At 36.7% G+C, this 20,507-nt stretch overlaps 2 protein-coding genes across 5 annotated transcripts; one reads left to right on the top strand and one right to left on the bottom strand.

Moving 5' to 3' along the window:
- Positions 1–434: 434 nt before the first annotated feature.
- aqp3a (aquaporin 3a) lies at positions 435–5,299 on the top strand. Of its 3 annotated transcripts, none has more exons than XM_079814466.1 (6): positions 435–809; positions 2,909–3,035; positions 3,171–3,308; positions 3,402–3,526; positions 4,010–4,227; positions 4,347–5,299. In XM_079814466.1, exons 1-6 carry the CDS (start codon positions 702–704, stop codon positions 4,519–4,521), a joined length of 891 nt encoding a protein of 296 aa, XP_079670592.1. In that variant the 5' UTR covers positions 435–701; the 3' UTR covers positions 4,522–5,299. The 3 variants fall into 3 exon arrangements, with proteins under 3 accessions (XP_079670592.1, XP_079670594.1, XP_079670593.1); XM_079814468.1 differs by lacking the exon at positions 435–809 and adding an exon at positions 1,944–2,143; XM_079814467.1 differs by lacking the exon at positions 435–809 and adding an exon at positions 2,612–2,775.
- A 9,415-nt stretch (positions 5,300–14,714) lies between these two features.
- Positions 14,715–19,036, bottom strand: LOC307124583 (uncharacterized protein). Of its 2 annotated transcripts, XM_079813924.1 has the most exons (6): positions 18,920–19,036; positions 18,758–18,823; positions 17,689–18,195; positions 16,647–16,775; positions 16,234–16,324; positions 14,715–16,015 (listed from the first exon to the last, which is right to left on the bottom strand). In XM_079813924.1, exons 2-6 carry the CDS (start codon positions 18,813–18,815, stop codon positions 15,808–15,810), a joined length of 993 nt encoding a protein of 330 aa, XP_079670050.1. In that variant the 5' UTR covers positions 18,816–18,823; positions 18,920–19,036; the 3' UTR covers positions 14,715–15,807. The 2 variants fall into 2 exon arrangements, with proteins under 2 accessions (XP_079670050.1, XP_079670049.1); XM_079813923.1 differs by having other exon boundaries at positions 15,437–16,015; positions 18,758–19,005.
- Between the last annotated feature and the right edge of the window lie 1,471 nt (positions 19,037–20,507).

Genomic DNA, 20,507 nt, shown 5'->3' with positions numbered 1-20,507 from the left:
ACTCAGTTGGGGTCCTCTGGATGCATTACCATGTTAAACTAATAGCTACTGTTATTACCTTGTCAATTCATAATAAAATATCCATGTTTGCTTTTTTAATATAATGATGTGTTTAGATTAATTTAGTGCCTAATCAGCACCATTGGTAAGAGATTTTTTTATGAATCATATACTACTAAGCAAGTGACCCTGCCTATTCCTGGAGCCAAAGCCTTAGTCATGCTTTGTTAACTCAAAATGAAACTCTTCTCCTACCACTGGCCCTTTAGAGATTAGCCAAATATATTTTTAAAATGTAATAACAGATAGGCCCACTTTTAAACCAAAAGCCATAATAGTGGGTGATGAAGTTTCAGAAGGTTTCAAAAAATACAACAATGTGAGAGAAAGGGAAGAGGTAAAATAAAAGAACCTGTTCTATAATAGAGAGGAACAGCACAGGAATGCAGTGTGAAGGGGTGTGAGTGCATAAGTTAATAATACAGGGAGGGTTCGAGGGAGGTTGATGTGGTGTATAGGTGACTGTGTGTGTGTAACATGAAGAAGTGTAAGGGGGCAGGCTGAAGCGTGAAGGGCTGGTCCTGGTCCATCGTGCCTATAAGAGCAGAGCCCTGGCCTTCACATAAGTATACTTCTCTGAGGGACATACAGGTTTTTTTTCCCCAAACAGTCAAAGGAAGACATCTGCACCCGGCTGAAAGATGGGTTGGCAGAAATCTATTCTGGATAAGCTTTCAAACACTTTCCATATCCGCAACAAGCTGCTGCGCCAGGGATTGGCTGAATGCTTGGGAACTCTCATCCTGGTGGTGGGTATTTCTCCTTAATTATAATTTCGATAGCATCAAAGCGTAGGTCAGTAGTTTGTCATATGGTCTGAAACAAAAAAAAAATTGTCTCAATCTGTAATAAAAGTCAGAAATAAGTTTTATTTTGTAGTGTAATGTTACAGTAGAGCATCAGCTGTGGAATTGCACAATTACACACTCTTGCTCTTCTTCTCACTCAGATTGATGACAAAGTCAGGCTGTAATGGGTAGTTTGTCACATGCAAGAACTCACATTTTCCATAATCAATTAAATTAGTCGTATTCATGCAAATTCGCATTTAAATCTGTACTATTGTGCACACAGTGGTGTGGAGTCTGGAACACAGATCTTACATTCCAATGGATAGTTCAAAAAGTACCCAAAAATGAAAATCCTGTTCAAAATGAAAAGTCACACACACACACACACAACCTATGAAGGAAGTTTACTGCATTGTCTTTTATTCAAAGTATGCATATTAATTATGCTCTGAGGAACTATGCTTAAAGGAAGTAATTTGCAAATGGATAAGGAAGAAGGGTAGATCGAATCTTAGTCCTGTTCGTGAGAAAAAGCATGCTCTTGATATACATGATAAACCTCTCTAATTTAGTTGTGATTTTTTCCTGTGACAAACAGTGCACATAAGCATTTAGTAATGCAGCATGCATACCAAAGCTTTCGATGAATAGCATGTGTCTCATCACTACCATGATAATACCACAATCCACACATGAGAAATAACAGTAGTTGAGGTTTAATTAATCATCTTAAGGCATCAAGCCAATATCACCAGAGTGCATTTGCTACACCAAATTAATTTTGAAATATACTTTTGTCAATTTTTTCTTATCCTAAACATGTAAAATCTATATTTTGGAAAGGTTTGATGTTAATGCAAATGTATTTAGTGTTTAGATATTTAGATATTCACCAGGACGAAAAAAATGATTACCTGATAGACCCACAATTTTCAAGACAGTTGACAGTTCAAGACAGAAATGTTTTAAAAAATGGTGTTAAACAGGATATCTGATAAATACACCACACGCGGCAGACTACATAAAAGAAACCGCCGCTGTAAGTGGGCCGGGGTGTGTGTGCATGACTGTCACAAGAGAGGTATGAAATATGACGCTTGTTAAAGAGCATATTGACAACAAACTGCTGCTACAAAATGCTCTCAGGACAATTATGTGATTTTTACGAGCACTTTAGTAAAAACTCATTTCAAAAAGTACACTCATAGTTTGCTTTTAAGGTGTGTGGCCCGGGTTATACGAGAGATGATACTTGAATAGAGAGGTCATGCGACAACTGGAACACTCAACAGGTGTGATGTTTACTGTGTGGTAAAAGCTTCTTTGAACAGAGTCTTTGTCTGTGAAGGTCAGTGTCGTGATATTGACTTTATCAGCGAATATTCTTCTCAGAGCAGAAACAGGAACCATTTGTCTTTGGTCACACAATACTGTGGGGGGGAAATGTAAAATAAAATGAATAACAAGTAAATGTATTAGCATGTTGCGCTCATTCCTACTGAAATACTTTTGGGGCCATGCTTAGGTGATAAATTGGTTTTGTGAAATGCCATTTTTAGGCTTGTGTTGACATTGTTGCTGAGATTAAAACTCACGAAAGCTCTTCAATGCTCCCTGACAATTACATGACTTTAGCAAAGCCATAGCGTGAGTCTGATAATTCGATATAATGCCACAGGTATTTTTAAGTTCACACTGACGTGACCTGTAAAATGAAAACTTCAGCCACAAGTCTGAACAGCAACTTGTAATTGCTCTTTGTCAGAAGGGACTTGTAATGACCTGTCTGAGATGTTCTATGTGAAAATGTGCACCCCAAAGTCACTATGGATTTGTAGCGTTTCAACAAAAGGGAATACTTATTTTATTTTTAGCAGAGTTTGAATCTGCAACCTGCTATTCTCATCACCAGTTTAAAGTATAGGTTGTGTCTCACAATTTAAATGCTGTGAAAGGCCTACTCTTAGAAATGAATCTTCATAGTGCTGAACGCTTGAAACAATGTGAGGTTTCTCAAACAGTAATTAACGCATGTTCTTATTTCACATCATTCACAGATGTTTGGCTGTGGTGCAGTGGCTCAAATGAAACTAAGTGATGGTTCTCACGGACGATTTCTCACTGTTAACCTTGCTTTTGGGTTTGCCGCTACCCTTGGAATCTTGGTTTGCGGCCAGGTGTCAGGTAGGCAAACTCCTCTAAAATTGCATCTTAAGCTGTTGTTGTGCATGGCTATAAAAACAGGACGGATTTTTTTTTTTTATAAGAGATTCTTTGTGGATGAACTTATTGGATGAAATAACTTTTTTTCATCTTTAGGCGGACATCTAAATCCAGCAGTTACATTTGCTCTCTGCCTCCTGGGACGAGAAAAATGGAGAAAGTTCCCTGTGTACTTTCTGTTCCAAACACTTGGATCCTTCTTGGGTGCCGCAATTATCTTTGCTGAATACCATGGTACATGTTACATAGTAATGTTCTTTCTTGTCAAAAGTGTTTATCATGTTTCTCCTTTCTAACACTTTTAATTTTTTTTTTTTTGGATTTTAGATGCAATGTATGAGTTTGCTGGAGAATCAAACGAGTTGCTTGTAGTTGGGGAAAAAGCCACTGCTGGGATTTTTGCTACTTACCCCGGCCCGCATCTCACCACCTTAAATGGATTTTTTGACCAGGTCAGTAACTCCAAATTTACCAGCTTGTTACTAACTTAAACGAATGATACACTTTTTTACTAAACCATCAAATGCTCTGTAATGACTACATTTTTATTTGTAAATATTTAAATTAGAGATTTATTTACAGGGTAGGACTATGAAATGACATATCTATATTTATAATAATAATGTCTATTTATTACAGAGCCCCTAAGGGGACATTGTGAAGGTTAAAACATGCAAGGAAAACTCAAGCAAATGCAAAAGCATTGAAATTTATATATTTTTTCCATCACCATGTTCCCTTAGGGCAGTGGTGTCCAAACTCGGTCCTGGAGGGCCACTGTCCTGCAGAGTTTAGCTTGGGGTTGGAGCTAAACTTTACAGGACAGTGGGCTTTTCCAGGAGCAGGATTGACACCCCTGCCTTAGGGGGTTCCGTAATGGATAATTCATTTATTATATATATAATATTAAAATGTAAATATAACCATCTTCCCAGGTGATAGGCACAGCATCTCTGATTGTCTGCATCCTGGCCATTGTGGACCCCTACAACAACCCGATCCCCCAAGGTCTTGAGGCCTTCACGGTGGGATTCAGCGTTCTCATCATTGGCCTCTCCATGGGCTTCAATTCTGGTTATGCAGTTAACCCAGCTAGGGATTTCGGGCCTCGTCTTTTCACCTCCATTGCTGGTTGGGGTGGTGAAGTCTTCACGTAAGTGTATACATTTAATTCCCATAACATGAACATATTATGTACTGTGCAACACTTTGAACTTTTTACATCTGTCAGTAAAAATGAATGAGTGTTTCGATTTTGATTTTGATTTTAAGGGTCAGGGAGTGTTGGTTTTTGGTGCCCATCTTCGCCCCATTCATTGGATCCATTATTGGTGTGCTTGTGTACCAGCTGATGGTGGGGTGGCACACGGAGGGAGAGGCACGGGACAAGAAGAATAAAGATAGGGAAGAGTCTTTGAAACTTAATGATGTCACCAGCAAGGAGTGATCTGCACGTTTCCATCAGCCCTCCGCACCATAAATCCACATAAGCTTTCTGCTTATGAGTCTCTTGTACCACACAAGACTCCCTCTTCTGTTTAAGAGGGGATTCTGATAGTCTTGCAAACCAACTGGACTTTAATTGCTGAACATTTCTAGATAGATTTCAAACTTTCTTTATGGTTCTATCAGACATTCTTATTATTCTTTTTTTTCTTTTTTATAACAATGATTCTTATTTCTTCCTTCACACATCCTCCAGATTCCTCCATTAAGGGAAAAAGGTTTTTCTTCAGCAACACGAATTATATTAATTCACTGTTTTGAAAAGTTAGTAAAAATGTAGCGTAGCAACTATCAATATTTACAATATTTCTCTCTTTCTTTTTTTTACCACTATTAACCAAATATGTTGATATTCTCGTTGAGCAGTTGAACAATTTTTTTCTACCAAAAATATCTACAATACTTAGGCTATTATTTTGTTATTTGTTAACTTTTTTTGTGTAAATATTTTTTCTCATCTTAGTTTAAAGCCGAATCTTTTCCTATTACATTTTATGGATTGCAACTTAACATCCACATTTCAAGAAACATGTTACAGTTGATAGTGGAGTAATCCTGACAATTGCATGAGTACCATCTAGTATCGCCATCCTCTCATGTAATCTGTTAGTTTCATAACCATTTTAGTTTTGTGATCAAATGTTTTGAAGCAATTGGTGATCTTAATAAAGTTTTTGTAATAAAGAAGACTCACAATGTCATTTTGTTTAGTTGAAACCACCCTTTGCTGCTCTTTTGTCTTTGTTAAGGATGTGCACAATCATGTACTCCTCCAGTGGTTGTTGGTGTTAATCTGTAGTGGAATTCAAAATTTGCCAAAGCCAGTCATCATCAAAAACAGCACAAGATGAATGAAACAAGTCTAATCAAGGCCTTAAACAATAGGTGTGTACTGGAGGCTTACATATAAGTATGAGAGAGTAATAACATTACCAGTCTCTGTCAGGTTCACATTCATTCATATTAAGGCTATTGGGAGAACTGGGTGTGTGCAAGTTAAAATATAATACATTCCACCTTCAAGAAAGAAAACAAACTTTAAAAGTGAATTAATAGGCTAATTGCTTCAACCAAGCCACAACACGCCAGGTTAAGGAGCTAATATTTATTAACCCTGATTTATTTCCAAGAACCCTACAAAAACAAATTGTTGCTATGCTAACAACACAGTGTTGTTGACAGAGCAATAACTCGCTTTTGTTACATTTCTAAAACCAATTACAAAACAATGGAAGACCAGCCTTCTCTACACTTAAGTCAGGGCATTAATTAAAGCCTGTGGATTGATGTGTGGTTGAAGGATTTGGCGAAGACGCAGACGCAGTTCTATGGGCTTTTAAAAATAAAAAATACCCTGCAGGGGAAAACACACAAACCAAGGCACAGTAAGGCAAGACAGGGTAGGACATGACAGGGATCAGGCTGAGAACACTGGGTAACACTATGCACTGGAACATAAAAGACGATGAGTGGAACTTAAGTGATTTGATTAACAACTACCGTTCAAAAGTTTGTGGCCAGTTTTTTCTTTTGTTTTTGAAAGAAGTCCCTTAATAAAAAAAATACAGTAAAACAGTAGTAATTTGAGACATTTTTACAATTTCAAATAACTGTTTTCAATTGTAATATATTTTATAATACACTGATCAGGCATAACATTATGAGGTGAAGTAAATAACACTGAGTATCTCTTCATCACGGTGGACATGAACATTTTGTCCTCAAAGTTGATGTGTTAGAAGCAGGAAAAATGGGCAAGCATAAGGATTTGAGCGAGTCAGGGGGTCAGCATCTCCAAAACTGCAGATCTTGGGGTGTTCCCGGTCTGCAGTGGTCAGTATCTATCAAAAGTGGTCAAAGGAAGGAACAGTGGTGAACCGGCGACAGGGTCATGGGCGGCCAAGGCTCATTGATATGCGCGGGGGGAGCAAAGGCTACTGTAGCTCAAATTGCTCAAGAAGTTATTGCTGTTTCTGATAGGAAGGTGTCAATACACAGTGCATCGCAGTTTGTTGTGTATGGGGCTGCATAGCCACAGACCAGTCCGGGTGCTCATGCTGACCCCTGTCCACCGCCTAAAGCGCCAACAGTGGGCCAGTGAGCATCAGAACTGGACCACAGAGCATTAAGATTAATGGAAGAAAGTGGCCTGGTCTAATGAATCACGTTTTCTTTTACACCACATGGATAGCCAGGTACGTGTGCGTCGCTTACCTGGGGAACACATGGCACCAGGATGCACTATAGGAAGAAGGCAAGTCTGATCCATGGAGGCCCCACCTCGCAACTTACAGGACTCAAAGGATCTGCTGCTAACATCTTGGTGCCAGATACCACAGCACACCTTAAGGGGTAGTGGAGTCCATGCCCTGATGGTTCAGGGCTATTTTGGCAGCAAAAGGGGAACCAACACAATATTAGGAAGGTGGTAATTTCTGATCATTGTAATATACTGATATATATATAGGCCTATATCTATATTTTTTTAATAATTTTTTTTAATGAACAGAATGTAAACCTGAAATTTATTAATCATCCATATACATGGTTCTTTGACATACATACATTCTTCAAGTCAGATATATCAGGAAATCTTCTCAGCTAGCTCATATTGCACACCTTTACAAATCCCTCTCTTTTGAGTAAATATGACTCCCTTGGCCATTGCGTCCTTTTTCTCCTTTGGGTACATTAGCACAGACTGCTTCTCTGTGCCCGAGGCACTTTCAGATCCTGGTCTCGTTTTTCAGTGAAAAAGACCACACGACAACACCTGTCCTAATTTCCACTCAAAAAAAGTTTAGAAACAAGATGTGGGAAACAAGTTGAACAAGTACCATGACAAAACCTTTGCCTGTTTAGACTCCATAAGGTTTACCTTAGTGCACTGGTATCCAGCGCTGGCTCAGAGCCCACACACCTGCATGGAGGTCTCCAAACACGAGTTTCATTTTAGGTGCGGCGCACAAACTTACGTTTAGGTAATGCATGCCAACTTTAATGAGGTGTGAAATCTGAAGTTATTTCAGGGCTTTTGAGCTATTTTGATTGTTTTCTGAACATTTTGCTTGATATCGCAAAGTATTGTCCTTGGGTGTGGGGTTCTTATGTAAACAGGAATCTGCTGAGCAATTACAGCGCGTGTCCTCCTCCAAATCAATTTCCTGTGTGCAAAATTAGAGCGGCAGAGCCACACATTTTCCCATGATGGCTGGCATGTAAATGCAAAGAGAAGGAATTCGTTTTTTGGTTTCTAGTTTGGTGAATTCATCTAAACAAACCATTTTCTTCTTTGTGTAGTGCTTAAGACTGTTTAGTTACCTGAGAGGTCAGACAGCGTAGACTAAGAATGTGAGTGGTTTTAATAAAACGCCCTATGAGATGACGCCTCTTCTTCTTTTTTTTGAAAATCCTCTTGAAAGACTTCACGGCTGTAGCTATAAACACTGGCCTCAGTACCACATGCGATGTCCAAAAGAACATTATGTCTTTTCATCTATACACTAAGCAATATGTGCATAGTTTGTAGATTTATATGAGTGATTTTTTTTATATACATATATATATATTTTTACCTTAGATAAACGGTGTTGTTTTAGAGTGTATCTCTACAATATTCTAAAACAAACATGATCTGTCTGGTCAAAATGTGGAGGTCATGACGTTGCACTCTTTGAGGTCCACAAGTAATTGTAAAACACATTCCCAAGTTTACTATGTTGTTTCCTGTTTTGATGCATCAAAAGTGCCTGAAGACATGTTTTTTTAAAGGGTCACTGCTTCTTTTGCTGGGAGGTAAAACATCACAGCACCCAGATACCTTTAAGATGCTGCCAACCCATATGCAACCCACATGTGGAAAAACAAGCTGAGAGGAATCCATACTGATGACACTTTTTCAGATGTTTTCCAAAGAAATTGTGGTCAGATCGTAAAACCTGTATCTGATTTTAAATCTCTGGAGTTTAATTTTTATCAGAAGCGCTCAGGAATTTTTCAGTAGCTTATTAAAACATAGATACATTGAAAAAGATAATATAGCATACTTTAGCAAATCATGATTAAAAAAAAAATTGAATCGTACTACATTCCACGCAGGATGATTTAAAACATGACTACATTTTCAGTGTGCAGAAGAGGCAGAAATCAATCTCTTTTTCTTCTCCAGTACATCAAAATAACTTGTCAACATGCCCTTAAATGATTTTTTTCTCTCTCTGATAACATGACAGTTATTTTTACAAACGAGGTCCTTTGGTGTAAGGTTAACAGTTCAGATCCATTTTCCTCCACAGGACATGGTTTATCAGTTACAAATATGACCACCTTTTCATAGTTTAAATGATCTACAAGACATCTATTGTCAGTAATGTTGATCTGACTATCATGTGTTGGCCTTACATTGGCTTTTCAGATTTTGTGGCCTAATGTGACAGTGCATTGCACAATGCCTCTTTTTTCATTTATGACTTTTTGTGCTCAAAGAATAACCTATTGTTGTTTCAGAGTTCCTGTAAAAAAAGAAAAGAAAAAAAGATGTGAATTAAGAAACCACACATCAAAACTTTCCTTAAGGGGATTTGTTATTACGAGAGACTGGCGTTCCAGCGTATGACGTATGACGCTCCGGTGAGAATATGTTATAGTTCTTGCAAGAACCAAGTTTTGTTTTGCTCTATCCTCTGCACTTCCACGTTCATCACCGGAACGTACGCTACGCCTGCGTATACTTCATACTCTGGAACCTCATTCTCTCGTGAATGCGCGTACGACAGTTAGCGGAAGTTAGAAATTACAGTTTGTAAAGTTTTAAATATGGATATTTTTCTTAATGCATCACTTCTCTTCAGAAGGTCTTTATTAAAACGTCAAAACTGCCGTCATCTGAAAGGGAATGCCATTAAAGACTGGAAGTTACTTTTCAGATTTTGATTAAATATTACCACGGCAAACTATTTTTTTCTGTGTATTAACTTGCACAGATTAATTGTTCACCTTAAGACCTGTAATGTGTGCTAACAAAGTAAATAAGATCGAAATAAAACTTGAAGAGGGAGAAGAAATGTGTTGCACACAATGCATGAGTGAGTTTATAATATACAGCTATGGAAAAAATTAAGAGACCACTTAACATTGATTTCTCAATGTTAAGTGGTCTCTTAATTTTTTACAGAGCTGTATATATATATATATATATATATATATATATATATATATATATATATATATATATATATATATATATATATATATATATATATATATATATATATACATATATATACATATATATATATACATACATATATATATATATATATATATATATACATATATATATACATATATATATACATATATACATATACATATATATATACATATATATATATATATATATATATATATATATATATATATATTTATATATTTATATATATATATATATATATATATATATATATATATATATATATATATATATATATATATATATATATATATATATATATATATATATATATATATATATATATATATATATATATATATATACAGCTCTGTAAAAAATTAAGAGACCACTTAACATTGAGAAATCAATGTTAAGTGGTCTCTTAATTTTTTCCATAGCTGTATATTATAAACTCACTCATGTGTGAGTTTATAATATACAGCATATAATATGTTTATAATATGTGTTGTGTTTATAATATGTGTTGTGTGCAACACATTTCTTCTCCCTCTTCAAGTTTTATTTCGATCTTATTTACTTTGTTAGCACACATTACAGGTCTTAAGGTGAACAATTAATCTGTGCAAGTTAATACATATATATATATATATATGTGTGTGTGTGTGTGTGTGTGTGTGTGTGTGTGTGTGTGTGTGTGTGTGTGTATGTGTGTGTGTGTGTGTGTGAGAGGAGAGAGAGAGAGAGAGAGAGAGAGAGAGAGAGAGAGAGAGAGTACGGTAAAAATGACGCCTGTAATTTCAAAGTGAAAGCTTATATAGACCCTATACTTACAGTTTTTGTCAATTGCTAAAACACAATTTCTGAAACCTTGCTCCATTTTCTGAAAACATTAAACACAAAACCTCATCTTCAAGCACTATTTACAAAACCTCAGACTCCTCTTGCAAAATGAAACTTTCGCCTCAAAACAGTTTTACCTGCAAACACTGCTCTCAAATCATAAACAAAGTGATTCAAATGATACCAAAAACACCAAAAAATAGAAAACACATTGTTCAAAACATATAGTTCTCAGGGAGAAGTGCATTTTTTAATCTCAACAAATGTCCTATTTTCAATCATTGTCTTTTGATGAATGAAAACAGCTCGAAATTGATCAGAAATTACCACTCTGCTTTGCTCTTTGCAATTTTTTTGTTCTTCCTCCTCCTCTTCTTCTTTTTTGCCCTCCTCTTCCTCGTCGCCCACCTCACATACGCACTCGTCCTCATCCTCTCACATTGTTTCTTCTATCCATTCTCAGATTTTCTCCTTCCCACCTTCAACAACCTGTTTGCTCTCTGAACTGGCTTATATTGGTTGTGTCACATCATTTGAAACAGGTTAGATCAATTTTGAGTGGTTGTTTTCAATCAATGACATTTGTTCTTTATTTGTATTTGATTGTTGCCACTTGTGTTTACCAGTATGGATGACGTGCATTAGAGTGCAGAATGTGTTTTGAGAATGAGAATGTGTTTAGAGTTTTGCTGAAAAGTCTAAGTGAGATATCTGCAAATTGTGTTTTACCATGTGAAATGGTTTATTGACAACAGACTGCACAATTATAGCTAAATGAGTTCAGGCAACTGAGAACTTTGTTCAGTCAATGGGTTTTAGTGTTTTAGCAATTGAGAAAAACTGTAAAAGCGTTCTTTTCTCCTACCTGGACAACCAACCAATCACAGTCTTCAAAAGACCGTGTCATACGTAGCAATGGGGTCTGCCCCGCCTCCTCACTAAGATGAAAGTTTTTGTATTTTCCTCGATCAGAGTTGCTCTCAGATCAGTCCTGAATCACTCTTAAGCTAAGACTCCTACGTAGAAGCTTTCTGAGAGGATTCTTAGAAGCTTTAAGAATACGGGCCCAGAGCATCATTTAGATCAGGGTTCCTCAAATCCGGCCCTGTCCTGCAGAGTTTAGTTCAGACCCTGATCAAACTTACCTATCTGCAATTTTCTTGTAACTCTGAACTCCCCTAATCACTATTTCTTACGTTAGTCCACTAATACAGTTTACTTGAAGGAGTGAGTACAAACAAATGAGTGAATTCAGACAGCCATGGAGCGTAGATCAGCTGTACACTCATTATTGCGGTGCAGTGTGGGATAGAATAAGTACACTCGATAACGTCCACTATAGTTTTGGACACCACTACAAATGGCTGTCCCCTCAAATGCCTTAGGGTATAGGCGATTTTGGATTCAGCCCTTGATTAGCATTTAGCTTTGTTTGATCAGAGTTAGAAATAACTCTGCAGGGCAGTGGCCGTTTTTTGAGGAACCCTGATTTAAATGTTCTGCACAGAGTGTTTCGTCTATTTGACTTTCGTTCAGGGGTTTTAGCCTCATTTAACAGATCTTTTGTTAGGAATCATCTCATTTATCTGATCATCCCTCATTTTCAGCTCCCTGATGCATTTTAATGAAGCAAAGTACGTGCAGTTTGTGCACATGACCATAATGAATCATTTCCACAACTTCCACAAGCTTGTGGGAGAACAGAAACGTTTGTGATCAGAGATACAAATACACAGCCAATGGAAAGAGGACGACAGAAACAGATAGGAACTCACAATCAGTGAATCGGGTGGGGACATCCTCTGTTATCCTGAGAGATATCCTATGGGAGAGCCTCTGCTTACACAAAGCCAATTACAAGCATTTTCTATGGTCTATGTTTAATGTATATGATACTACATGAGTGTGAGCAGAGAGCTTGTGCTCCTTGTTGCACTTTTTGAATTCTGCAGCACATCCTATCTCTGGAAGATATCTGCATTTGTCATTATTCCTCAATGACCTGACCATAGTCCAAAGATATCTATAGTATTTGTTGTAACAAATAATGATAATGATAATAAAACAAAACCAAACACACACACACACACACACACACACACACACACACACACACACACAATTAAAAAACAAATTGATGCAATACACACCAGCTCAAAAAATACACGTCTGCTTTTCACGACTCTCCTAGGCGTAATGGTATTTATACTGTACAAACCATACATTCTATCCCCCTACACTAACCCTACCGCTCACTAAATCTACCCATCACACAAAACATTTTTTGAATTTCCAAAAAATACACTGTTTAAGGGAGACCAGGGATGAAAGTAACACCTTTTGTTTGAGAATCGATAACTCAGTGGTTGTTTGTGCTAGATCTCTCAAAATTTGATACATGGTGGCCATATTTGTCTTCTACAAATATATCTCACTTGGACATCACAATAACAGATTATGAGTTAATTTCAAACACAAAGTGTTCCGTTGTCACAACCTTCCCCACTAACACAGGCTGGGGATAGATGTAACACTGAGAGGTCATTTGCTGAAATAAGTTCCACACTCAATCTAAATTTATACAAGAATGTTATTGAAGAACAAAGCATAATCAGTTTTGAATAAAGTGAAAAAATATAAAGTATCAAAAACGTATTGTATTTCTATAAGGACTTTAAATTTAGCGCAAAAACAACGTTTGTGTGAGTGTACATGTATTTCTCACAGTTCGGTCATGTTGCCATCCACCTATTTTACGTGAATTTTGGGATTTTGCATTAAAAAATGCAGCGATGCGTATAAATTCTGCACACAAAAAAAAAAAAAACCTGCATGTTCTCAATTGAGGCGGATGTTTTTATCTGATAAGACATGCGCATAAACTATGATGGAAATTTCACACATTTTAACACATATAACATAAATCCCTCAATGTGCAACAAAAAAACTCACATGATTTTGTCTTAACAGGGGATGCGATTGATAACTGAATCGTCATAAGGGGTTTTTAATGAACCGTTAAAACTTTCCCCAGCCATAACTTAGCTAACTTAGTTTTAGCATGTGGGTTTGAAGTTAGCATGCATGCAAAGCATCCAATTAAACTAGAGAAATAGCTTCTGAATTATGCAAGTAACTGTATCTACAATACACTAATTGCAAGAAGGAGGATCTGTTTGAAGTGTATATTTGTAATGTCGCTCATGCTCAGAATTTTGAAGTCTTTAAGTGGCCACCTCAGTCCCCTGACCTTAAAGCCATTGAAACACTTTGGGAAATGATAAGCCTGAATTAAGTTATGCAGGTCTTTCAATGAAGCTTAACTTTGGGAAGAACTTAAGGACGACTGGAAAGAAGTAAAGCATGACACATGCGCAAAGTGAGCCCATGCCCAGGAGAATGGCTGCTGTAATCAAAAACAAGGGAGAACCAACAAACTATTAATAACTGATTACATTGTAGTCAATGTACGGTTTTATTTCCTGTGAACTTGTTCCTGTGTCCTAATACAATAAAACTCATAATTATATGCTGGTGTTTGGCTTATCCAAGTTTAGTGTATTCTTCCCAATATGAAATCCTCCTATTTTAATTGTTTAATAGAATCTGAAGTGTCATTAAAAGCAAATATTGTGCAAATATCCCCTCCGGAAATCACTTTTGGCCGCTACTGTATATTCTAATCAAATACTTAGTTTAGTTTGTCATTATCAAATTAACATTGATTTATATATTAAATCAAGTACATGTAGGCCTATATATTACATGCACAGACTATTATTTAGTCTAAAAGCGTGAACAAAAATATAACATACTTTTAAAAGAAGAAGTGAGAATGTTACTGGCTTTGATGGCTTTGATTTTCATGCTTGCATGACAACCTCACATTTACTTCTCTCCTCAAAATATGTCTTCTTTACACCCTAACAACAAACTTGCGCAGACATGTTTTTCGTTTCTTGGCTGTTGTCCTCTGCAGACAAGCTGTACAAAGCAATGTGTCAAAAGAAACAGGTAAAGTTAGTATGATGATAATAAATCTGGAAAAACTGTTAAGGTGGTGCCCCTCCACCCCTTCAGTACAAGTTCCAACAAAGTGTCAGTGTAAGTCAACAGTACTTTATTGGAAATCTTAAATGTAACAACATGTGATTTACATGTGATATTTGATAATATTATTTTTAAACAAAGTTTCTCGTGTTTTATATTCATTTCTAATCACACATAACTGTCTTCAGGGATTTCAGTTAGGCTTATGCTTTTCAAATATAATCTACATTACTGCACTTGTTATAAAAACATTCATTCTTTAATACCAAATCAGCTTTTTAGGCATGTTTTGAATGTTATTATTGTTTTCCAAGAAAGAACATTCCTATTTTACATGCACCTGCCCGGAATAGTAGATAATTAGATAAGCATTTGATGTTAATTACACAGAATATCTTTTAAGTTTGATTTGTATTTGACCTGAAATGACCTTGTATCTTTTTGGCAAGGTACAGAATATTGTCTTTGATCAGAACCCAACCTCAGTTTTTCAAAAATTCAACAGAGGGATGGCATTCTGCTTGCAAGAGCACAGTAAACCCAACAGATGTCTATGATTTAAATGTTTTTTTTTTTTTTTAAGATGTTGGATATGAAAGGGATAACGTACAGTCAGACGGTTAATATAGCAAAAACTGAAAAAGGCACATTATTAGGAATTATTATACGTGAGAAGACGGAGAGCATTCAAGGAACACTTCGTGTTGGAATCCGGTTGCATAAACCGCTAAGACTAGCTTAACAAGTTAGTCATCAATTTTTTTTCTTTTTTGAGTCAGTTACATAAAAATGTAGATTGGTCTAATTGGATACCAAAAAGTAAGACCCTTGACTAACTGCTACACTAGCTATTGTCTTAACATAAAGTCTGTTTATGCAACAGGCCCCTGATCAATATGTTAGTGTTTAGTAGTGATAATTTCTTGCCACGGCTACACAACAAATGAATAAATACACGGAAATTGGCCATGACCATGCAATTGGCAGTGATTCCCTGGACAACGGTCATTATCAAGAAATATGTGCAGAATCAGAATCAAGCATTCCATGTGATAAGTTAATAAAGTGACCAATTCAGTTCTGTCAGTTTTCTTAGGATTGATACACAAGTCACTCACTCATTTCTTCTATATATAATGCCGTTTAGTCGGTTAGATATGTTTCAAACAGTGGGGTGATTGTGCCATCTTTCCATTCAACAAGGATCTCGCCTCGCTGGATGGAGGGGGACTGAGCAGGTTTCATAGGGTGTCGGGTTAGAGGGGCTCTCTCACTAGGCACCGGCGACCCCGGCTGACTGGCCTCCCCCGTCGGAGTGTAGGATTTCAGCACCACCACAGTCTTCTTCCTCCTGTGTGTGAATACGAAAGCAAGAAATAGATCAGCCCCTCATGAAGGAGAAAAACTTGTTACTGAGCCTTTCCTTGTTATGAAACTGATTTCAATCAGCATGTTCACATATCAGTTTAATCACAAGGAAAAACACATCAATGCCCTCTCTATGTAAAATGAAATGCTGGCATTCAGAGTAAAGACCTTGTTATTTACCAAAAATGAGAAGAATCTTACCTGTTCTGGTAAATGTTAAGAGTGAGGATCACAAGCCCAAGTAACAGGGCAAAACTGCTTAGAAGCAACATTGTCATTTTCCAGCCCGTTCCTGTTATTACAAATGTTATAGAACATCACCAGTAGCCTAATATTCACTTTTTTTTTTGTTTTTTTTTAAACCATTACCAGTTAGCAATTTTCTGTATTTGTACTCATTTTCTGTCAGTAATCTTTCGTTTGGCTCACGATCAAATACATGGCACTGTGTTTGGGTTTCCTCTCCTATGCTGCCCTCATGTGGACATAAGGCCAAATAACTGTTCCGGGGAATGTAATTTTTTGAATACTTGATTGTTTATAGCCTATTTCGTGACCGATAAGTATTTAACGGCTAAAACGAATCAAACTTTCTGAAACAGGTGAGAACTTACCATAGTCTGTTGTATAAACATTAACAGAAGGTTCCCCAGGCTCTACGCTACTTTGAGGTCCAGCCGATGCCTCTGAAGTCTGTGTTGCTTCAGTGGACTTTACTTGAGAGGTCAGGCCATTATTCCCAGCTTAAATAGAATAAAAAGATTATACAATTATGCAATATAGCAAAATCATTACTGGGAGCAAAACAGACAATGTACACACAGGGATCCTGTCCAATCAATTTCAGTCGTTCATGACTGCTGCATAAGCATTTATTTTTATTTTTTATTGTTTTACAGAGGTTTTTGGGAAGGAATTCCTTTTTTTTACGTCAGGTAACAATCATTGGAATTAAGATATGGAAATAAGTCATTCTAATGAATAAATAATAACGGTAACACTTTACATTTCATTAGTTAACTATAGTTAACATGAACTAATAATGAACTGCACTTCTGCAGAATGTATTAATCTTTGTTAATAGTAATTTCAACATTTACTAATACATTATTAACATCCATAGTTGTATTTGTTTACATTAATTAATGCACTGTGAACTAAAATGAACAAACAATGAACAACTATATTTTTATTAACTAATGTTAATGAAGATTAACAAATGTATTGCTCATGGTTAGTTCATATTAGTTAATAAATGAACTAATGTTAACAAATGAGACCTTATTGTAAAGTGTTGCCAAAATAACTTGTTTGTGTCAGCCTGAGATTTGAATGTGGCTCAATTGAGAATTCGGCTTTCTAAACCTTCTAACCAAAAAACGTATTGCACTTCCATGCCCGGAATTCACAATTTCAATATTCTCCAATACTGTGGGGACCCTGGTAAAATTTAGTGGGACAAGATGAGAAAAAGAAGAAAAAAAAAACACACGCATGACAGAGGATGATATGGTCTGCTATGACAGGAGTGACCTTCAAGAGACGTTCGCTAGAATTCTGTGGAGTAGCTATTAACTGAAGAAGTGGATGAGATGTCATTAATCAAAATGATGGGATGACGGAATGCAACACAAACTCCTAATCTAACTCTCTTACAATGCCAATAGCGAATTTGAGTGAGGATTCGTGGTCCAGTTGAAAGTGTCTGCTGAGACTCTTGCAACACATTCTGGCCATGAAGTGTGCTGTCTGTATCCTCGCATACCGTTTGATTAGCCATTGTCCTCCACTTGCTGCCTTTCCCGCGATCTTTGGAAAGGAAGACCTTTGAGGAATCGTGACGTACGCACAGGTGCAGACCCTTGCCGTGTAATGTCAGGAGACCCTTTTTAGAGCAGCTCCAGGTCTGGCCCTCACGATCATCCTCCTCATCAGAGCTGCAAGCTTGCAGCCTAACACTCTCATGCTCCTGGATCCGGGGTGCAGTTAGACACCCTCCCGTCTGCGGGTTGCTGAGAGAGCGCGTCTCTGGGTTCCAGTGCCACTCTTGCAGAGCTGAATCTGCCCTGCACTCTTCTAGGGTTAACCTGCTGCTGCCTTGACCTTCATTTACCTGTACACATTTTCTCAGCTCTTCATTTCTGATCATGAGTCCTGTAACTTCTACAAGCGAAAAGAGATATTATTGTAGCTTATAATACTTAAGTTAGGTAATATAAGCACAAAGTCATATTGCAAATATGGACAGTATGTGCTAAAATACATTTTTAATCATGCATCAAAACCTCACATACAGCATCTGCTGCTAACAGCACTACAAACAACACAACATAGATGTATAAAACTAGTTTGACAACAGTCTTGACCAAGTTAGAAGACCATCCTTATAATAACATTTACCTATTTGTATACACAAAAAGTTATTTTATAATAAAGCCTATTTGTGGAGCTGTATGTTTTTTTTTTTTTACAGAAACATCCTCACAATCCTATCCTAGCTGTTTAGCAATTTAATTTAGGAAATATAACATTTTTAAATCTTAAGTCAAGTAGCCTATTAACACTAGAACCTAGTCGACTAGTCTGACAAATGACTATGACAGCATTGTTTATCAACAAATGCGATTTGTTCTTTATAACCACATAATATAAACCTATTTTTAAGCACTGAAATAAAGATATATTGTTGATATTTCGTATATTTTACATATAACATGCTCTTTACCTTCAAAAACAAGTGTTGTGAGAACAAAGGTGCAGAATCCTCTCCAAACAACTTCCATCACCGCGTCTATGGCGCAACAATAACACTAATTATACAATATTAGACTTTCAGGTTACAGTTATGAGCTGTTCTGATGCAAATAGAGAATAAAGTAATTCTCACCGCGACTGATATCCCCCTAACTAAAGCAAAGCTGAAAGTGAAGAGCGACAGTGTTGATCCACCCAATGGTTGACACTTGACACTGTAGCGACAAAGATTTTCACTTGAGAGAAGTCTGGAAATTTATGGCGCATGAAGCGCAAAGTGTTCAAAGAGTGAGTGCAGAATACTAATTAACAAAAGACGATGAAAGGCAATTAAGTAGGCAACTATGTTGGGGGAAAGACATTAAAACTAGGAAATCATGACAACAACCAACTGTGTGCACATGAACATGATCATGAAACTCGAGTTTGCATATTAATGTAAAAGACGTGTAGCCTATTTTCAACATCGTCAAACAATAATAGTGAGGGAAAACTTAACTGTAATCTATAGAAGATGTACAAAGAGAATGATCATTTTATGAGACTCAACTATTTGAATGGCATTCCATTCAAGCTGAGATGACAGAGCTTCTGTTCCCGTTGCTGTGCTGTTGCTAAGTTGGCGTAGACGGAGTCAGGCGGTATTTAAAAAGAATGGGAGAGTGAGCAAAAACACTTCTACAAGAATTTTTCCACCTTTTTGTGTCTGGTGCCGACAGAGTAAAATAAGGCTACAAAATAGCTTTTGAAAAAGAATTAAACACCTTTACTATAAAAGCATGCTCTACATGGAGATGATTTAGGCTACTGTAGCCTACCTTTGTACCACTATTAATATTTTGCTAACAGAACAAATTATGGCTGACGGTGAGAAGAGCATGTCTGCAACGGCATGATGCTGCATCCATATCATACAAGTCCAAGACAACTGTTATACCAGACACAATTCAGCCAAAGGTGTGATCCATAAAAATATAACATCAAAGTGAGGATATGTCTATTCTGAGAGTGGAACAAAACTTACTAATCAATAATGTAATATACACTATGCTGTAGCCTACTACATATCCTCCAGATGATGAGTTTTTTCAATGAATGTTCTTATAGAATCTGAATTGCAGTTAATACCATTTCAGATTGAGGTCAGCGACTGTCATTTGGCAGTTGTCTGTCTTCTTTACATGGTCAAAAGATGACCCTTTGCCTCCCCTCTCTTTGATAGCCATCTCTTTACATAATGGGGCCCATGCTCTCTACTTTCACAAGCTCCATACCCACAACCTCTTGTACACAAAGTCATTCATTTGTTCCTCTCCAGCTGTCTGCAAAAGCACACAAATAGGCTACTTTGTGGTAAGCAATGAGGTTATTGTGTTTTGTTACATACTGTAACTGTTTTAGTGCACTGAAAAAACAGGAAAACACATGTTGTCCAATTTACTTAATCGTATTATTTGTGATCTACGCAACAAATTTGTGTTTATCTTCTAAACATGATTTCATTGCTTTCGATTAATGTTATTCTCTAAAATGTACAATCTACTAGATTAAATTATTTGGGGTGAATGTGAACCAATTAAGTACTCGAAAATGATTTTTACTGAAACTGTAGTTCCCAGCATGCTTTGCTTGGGACTTGACGACTAGAGTAAAATTGTTGAAATTAAGTGTTATTTTATGTGTTTTGGGGCAAAATGAGAAAAGGGGGAGACTTTATATTG

The sequence above is a fragment of the Gobio gobio genome (genome assembly GCF_949357685.1).
Source record: "Gobio gobio genome assembly, chromosome: 4".
Taxonomy (NCBI): Eukaryota; Metazoa; Chordata; class Actinopteri; order Cypriniformes; family Gobionidae; genus Gobio; species Gobio gobio.
The sequence above is the reverse complement of the archived record's forward strand: the minus strand, read 5'-3'. Positions and strand labels throughout refer to the sequence as shown.